The 6,000-nt window shown below is 51.4% G+C and overlaps 1 protein-coding gene across 2 annotated transcripts in view; it reads left to right on the top strand.

The window, feature by feature from the left end:
- Positions 1 to 1,501: 1,501 nt before the first annotated feature.
- BMPER (BMP binding endothelial regulator) overlaps positions 1,502 to 6,000 on the top strand; it is a 235,239-nt gene continuing 230,740 nt past the window's right edge. For both annotated transcript variants that reach the window (XM_058678067.1, XM_004582375.2), the window contains exons 1-2: positions 1,502 to 1,939; positions 2,962 to 3,047. In XM_058678067.1, coding sequence (XP_058534050.1) covers positions 1,807 to 1,939; positions 2,962 to 3,047 — 219 coding nt within the window. In that variant the 5' untranslated portion in view covers positions 1,502 to 1,806. The remainder of the gene's footprint in view (positions 1,940 to 2,961; positions 3,048 to 6,000) is intronic.

The following is a 6,000-nucleotide window of genomic DNA, read 5'->3' as shown; positions in this document are numbered from 1 at the left end:
GTGGTAAGCTAATGACAGCTTTCCCTTCCTTAGCTTTTCCCACGTTGGAGCCACATGCTCCTATCAGCTGCTGACTGTGTGGGGAAGTTGGCAAGGCTGTACTCATTAAAGGGAAGCCTGGAAACCACTCAGGAAAAGGAAAACAAACAGCCAAAAACGCAGGAAAAGGAGACGAAATGTGTCAGCAAAGGTATAGGGTCTATAACTTGTGCTCCTGCATTTTGGATCTCTCCTGGTGGGGAGCGCAGGGGGAAGGGAGAGGTGGAAGAAGCTTAGCTGGTGCGGGATTGCTGTTGGACCCGCCGCCGGAGTGACTGGGTCTGGACAGAGTGGCGCGTTGGTAACTTGCCTTCCACCCTGCTGGGGAGGACGCGGCATAAACCGGGGCCCATCAGCTCCCACTGCTTGCCACGCATCCTCCTGCCACCCTACACCTTCATAAGGATGTTACACAACTCCTCTCTCCTCCATTGCATCCCTTAGAAGTGGTCTATGCCACCCTTGTGCTTTAGGGATTACAGGACCAGATGCCCCTAGGGACACCGGTGCAGCCCTGGCGACAAGGGTGCAACCTTACAGCCACCGAGACCGCACGGCGTGCTGCTGGGGCCTCCGCTGGCGGCCCCAACCCGATTTCGGCAGCCGAGCGGGTCCCTCCCCTTTGCGTGTTTCGCGGGTGAATGAATGGTTAGTCAAACAGCACCACCCCGCCCCCGTCAGCCCGAGATTGGAAGGGAGGAGTCTTGGAGCTATGGTTCCACTTTTTGCGAGAGAAAGGCATTTGCCCCCGTGCGTTTGTTAATGGACCTTGCGAGTCCCTCTGACTTGTGCCTTCCCTAGCGTAGGACGAGACACAAAAGCACGCCACACCGACCTCTTGTGCCCCTGGCTTGGGAAGTGTGCGGTCGCGCCCTGCCAGAGGGGAGCGCGGCGGCGTGTGTAAAGTCGGGGGTTTGCTTGTGCCGGGCAGGAATCCCTTTCCCACAGCAGGGGCACCCGGGAGCGCCCCGCGTGCCGCTAGCTCCCGGGCTTGGGACACAGGGGCGTGGGCGCCGCGGCGTCCCCCGTGGGCGGGGAGGGCTCTCCCAGGAAAGGGAGGAGGCGGCGCGCCAGGCGGTGGAGACGCACCCTCCCGGCAGCGATCCGCGAACGCCTGGGGCTGGCAGCCTCCCGGGAGGTGCTGGAGAACCCGCTGCACACTAGTACACGACGCGCTCCCGGCGCGGGGGTCCCACACTCCCTCCTGGGTCCGGGCGCCAGCAGCGGATCCCGGGGGGTCGGAACGACCTGGGAGCCCCGGGCTCGGGCGCCGGAGCGAGCGCGCGCCGGCAGGGCATAGGGCCGGCGGGAGGTGGGAGCGCAGCGTTAGAGGACGCAGCGGCAGCTCCCGCGCCCGGAGCCGCAGCTGCATCGGGCGCCTGGGGTCGCCGCTCGGCCGGTGCGCGGTCCGCAGCGCTGCAGCTCGTGGACCGCTCCGACAGCCCCCCTCCTCCCGCGCCTGGCCCCCTCTCCCGTGGGGAAGGGCTGCCGACTCCACCGCGGCGAGCCACACTGCCTTCAAAAAAACGCCGCATTGGAGGAGCCCGGCCGCAGGACCCCTCCTCCGGGGGCGCCCCCCACCCCCTCGCCGCGCCTCCCGCCCGCCCCCGCGCCCCCTCCCCCGCGGCCGGGCGCCCGCCTCCCTCCGCCGCCGCCGACTGTCTCCCGACGCGCCGGTTGAGAGTCCTTTTTGACTGCTTGCGGGGGCAGCCGAGCTGAGGCGGCGGCGCGGGACCTGCAGTCGCCCGGGATTCCCTCCAGGTGACGATGCTCTGGTTCCCCGGCGTCAGGGCTCTGGCTGAGCGTCCCCGCCGGCGCTCGCCCGGGATTACCTGCTGCGTCCTGCTGCTGCTCAATTGCTCCGGGGTCCCCATGTCTCTGGCTTCCTCCTTCTTGACAGGTAGGTCGGTGGTGAGGGGCGGAGGCAACGACCCTCGGGGACGTGGGTCTGATACCTGGGAGAGGAGACCCTGGCAGACCCTGGGGATGGCACCGAGGGTGGGGAGTGCGCACCTTGGCGCCTGCCTATCTCGGGGCGTTGGGGATGAAGCGGAGAGCAAGGCGAAGGGGTTAGGGGTGGTCTGGGAAAGGGTGCCTTGGCTACGGGCTTCATGCGGACAGAACAGACACACTTTTATTTTGGATTTTAGAAATTCCCTAGTTTTTCATATTTCCCTAAGCACTTATTTTAATCTCTTCCTTCCTATACAACTAAGAAAAAAAAAATCAGCGCAGTTTCCCGCACATTTTCCGGTGAGCTCCCAGGTTGCCAAAGTGCGGAGGGAGTGCTTCCCAACACGCCCCAGCTTTGCAGACCTTGAGTGTAGAGGAAGGGTCGGATTTTCACAGGGGAGCTAGGCAGGAGCTAGCAAGGATGCATTTTCAGGTAGGTGAAGACCTCAGCCGCGCTTCCGAACGACATACTTTGCTGACACCTGGTGCAGAAAAGAAACCGTGGAGGCAGTTTCTAAGAGAAAGCAAGCAAGGTTGTGTTTCCAAAAAGCGCTCCAGCCCGCGGTCAGGGCAGGGAGACCTGTTTGTTAGGCCTGTTCGTGGACCCGTCCGTGAATTTTGTTCACATTAAATATCGGGATTTCTTTGAGTCTGGAGGGAGTGTGTTCAACTGAAATGCTAAGGAGAGGGCGAGAAATGCAACGAAAGGCTCAGAACTGCTTAAGCCATTCGAGAATAGAGAATCTTCCTATAAATTAGTTGATTTCTTTTTTTTTTTTTAAGTTTGGCTAAAAAAAAAGACAGAAACTTGTTTTTGGTAAGTTTGTTCATTTAAAACTCATGAAGAACTTGTGAAATTTAGGTAGACCTTTCTCAAAGGATTAGTGTAAAAATGTTGAATTTTGTGATAAAGTCACTAAGTTATATGTCATGGAGGAAAAAAAAAAAAGCATTGTTGGCTCCTTTCAGGTTCTGTTGCCAAATGTGAAAATGAAGGTGAAGTCCTGCAGATCCCGTTTATCACTGACAACCCCTGCATTGTGTGTATCTGCTTGGTAAGTGTGGAGAAAGTGTGCACGCCTCTTGCACCCGCTGACAGCACGAGCCAGGTCTGACAGTTTGCCCTGAATCATTCCAAAAGCAGTGAATTCAATCAAGCTGGTCTGTGGCGGTTTCCGTTTTATGAGGCTGTGGGTTTCTTGCCATCACGGCCTCACAAGTGAACTTACCGTGGACTTCTGTGTGTCATTGCCATGCTGCAAAGGGCAGCAGCATGCCATGTCTGTTCCTGGCAGTGGCTGTCCCCGACAGATCACAGGCGCTGCTGCCCTGGTATTGTCATCCGGTCCAGGTCAGGGATAAAGCATTTTGTGACCACAAGAGATGCCCGCCACGAAGGACAAGTCCAGGGGCCGGATGTGGCGGTGAACGTCTTTACCGAGGTCTCAAATGCAGGCTTCCTGGGCCCGTCAGGACAGTTCTAGCCATGACAGACACAGATACCCCTGAGCAGCCAGAGGCTTGGTTTACTAACACTTGCACTGGCTGGTCGACTTAAAGCCATGATTTATTTTTAAATTATTTTAGCTTACGAGGTAATGTTAAGGCCAGGAGGTGACCACTTGAGGGAGATTCAGTTCCATGAGTAAAAGTTTTTGAGATGAAATATAGACCAGCCACGAGTAATATTTTTGCTTCTAAGAGCTTTTGTACCCATCACTTTTGGCAGGCCCGATTAATAACTGCATATCACAGAACCCTACTGGAAATAGGTGAGGCAGTTAAAAGCAAAGAGTGACCACCAGGATGGAGCTGCTGGGATCTGCAGGAGGGGTCCCTCGTGATTAGGTGAAAGCCAAGCCAACTTTTCTCCAACGTGAGGGATGAGGTCAGTGTTACCAAGTTAGGTCTGGGTGAAGGTGAATGCCTTATCAAATGATTATCAGTTTCCAAAGACTAAGAAAATCAGCAGAAGCTAGTGAAAATGTACCATGCCTCCTCAGACCATATATTTTGCTGACTGATAAAAGCAAGACAAAAAGCTAAGAGAGCCAGGGATTCTTTAAATCTCATTTATGAGTTGCTATACTAATTAATGATCTTTTACTAGCAAACATGTTGGAAAAGAAGCTTTTGAATTTAAATCCCAAATCATGTATCTATTCACAAATTCTATTTGTGTGTTTATATCCTTTCATTTTCTCTTATCTTTATAATGTGAATGAATTATTTTATCTTAACCTCTAAAGATTTCAACCATCCTGACCAAGTAACACTTAAATGTGCTGAGAGCACCACATGTGAAAATACTGTTTTTCCTCTTGGCAGTATTACTATTTATGAAGTTTAAATATACAGTTTGAGCTTTGTAGACTGTTCCCAAATACTGTTATGAAAAATCTTCTACACAGCATTTTCTTTGCTGTACTCCTACCCTGGTGGGAATACTGCTTTATTCTGAAAGTAAAGGGTTTAGTAATAAAAAAAAATGTACATCAGAATCCTGCCATTTAAAAGATAAAGGATAAATCAGGAAAGGAAAGGAATTCAAGTGGGAATAGCATTTATTGACAAAAAGTATTGATAAAATTCATAAAGGTGTTAGGTGCGTGTGAGTCTTTGCCAGCATCTGCCAGCATCTGCCTTCGGTGAGTACTGTCAAATCCTTGGCGCTGAGGCAAGGGTGCTCTCCCGTTGTACAGTGGGTCCCTCACAGCTTGCTTTCCTGGGCTGAAAGGATCAACGATGTGTCATCAATGCCTTCCCAAGGGGGTTTGAAGCTGTGGTGCCGAGTTGTCACACTCACTGTTGCTTCCACGTGTCATGTCTTAGTAAAGTTGAGTCAGGATAGGTGGGCAACCATTTCGGCATGTGTAAGTACTCTTGTACGTTTCTGCAGTATCTATCCACTGCCATCTTGGGGTTTCAGACCACTGGCGATGGCCTACAGGCCACTTCTGTTTTGATCCTTAGCCTGGGAGGTGACCACGTATGTCATGCTGTTGATTTTAACCATAGCAAGATGAGGTAGAACACTTTTTATTCACCAGTCACTTTTCTAAGCCTGTATCATTTCTCTTAATCCTCACAAAAATCCTGGAGGGTTTTTACCTGTGGTTTGGAGAGAAGGAGGCTGAGTAGCTTATGAAGGCTTCGATGTCTAAAATTAGTGCTGCTACTTGGTCCTGTCTGTGTTGGGAACAAGTGGCTATACTCGTGAGAAACAGGTGATTTGTTCAGTGGATGCCAAAAAGAAGCAGTGAGAAAATAAACTGTGAACATGGCTTTCATGTTTTCTTATTCTTAGAGCTGTTATCTCTTTCTTTGTGTGTCTTTGAGGAGTTTGGTTCTTTAATTTGGTAATCATGTTATATAGAAGGAAAAATCTTGTTTTGATTTTACTTGACCTGCAGGGAGTGTTAGTCAAGAGCTGATTTCATGTGTGCATATTAAGAGCGTGTGGAACAGCCTCAGCTGTACTTTGGATAAAGAACACAGTCGTATTTAGTTTGTGTCAATGCAGACTTTAGGCAGAAAGCTACCCAAGGATAAGCATAAACTCATATCTTAGTTCAGAATGTGCACTTAAAAAAAAACAACAAGAAACCAACCTCAGTGTATGCTTTAAAAAAATGTAAAAATGTTAGTAGGAGGAAGGGAAAAGGTGGCCCAGTGTCACAGCTTCATAAAGCTTACAGAATTGGAACTATTTCAGAGGTGGGGTGAGCCTGCTACTGTGCTCATCTTCAGAGTGACACTGAGCACAGTGACCACTGCAGGCAGAACTAGATGATTTGATTCTCATCATGGTCTGCTTGGACCTGCGCATCTTTTTTTTTGTTGTTGTTGTTGTTTTTTAAGATTTTATTATTATTGGAAAGCCGGATATACAGAGAGGAGGAGAGACAGACAGGAAGATCTTCCATCCAATGATTCACTCCCCAAGTGAGCCGCAACGGGCCGGTGCGCGCCGATCCGAAGCCGGGAACCAGGAACCTCTTCCGGGTC

Source organism: Ochotona princeps, chromosome 20 (assembly GCF_030435755.1).
Source record: "Ochotona princeps isolate mOchPri1 chromosome 20, mOchPri1.hap1, whole genome shotgun sequence".
In the NCBI taxonomy this organism is placed as follows: domain Eukaryota; kingdom Metazoa; phylum Chordata; class Mammalia; order Lagomorpha; family Ochotonidae; genus Ochotona; species Ochotona princeps.
This window is presented reverse-complemented; position numbering and strand designations above follow the sequence as displayed.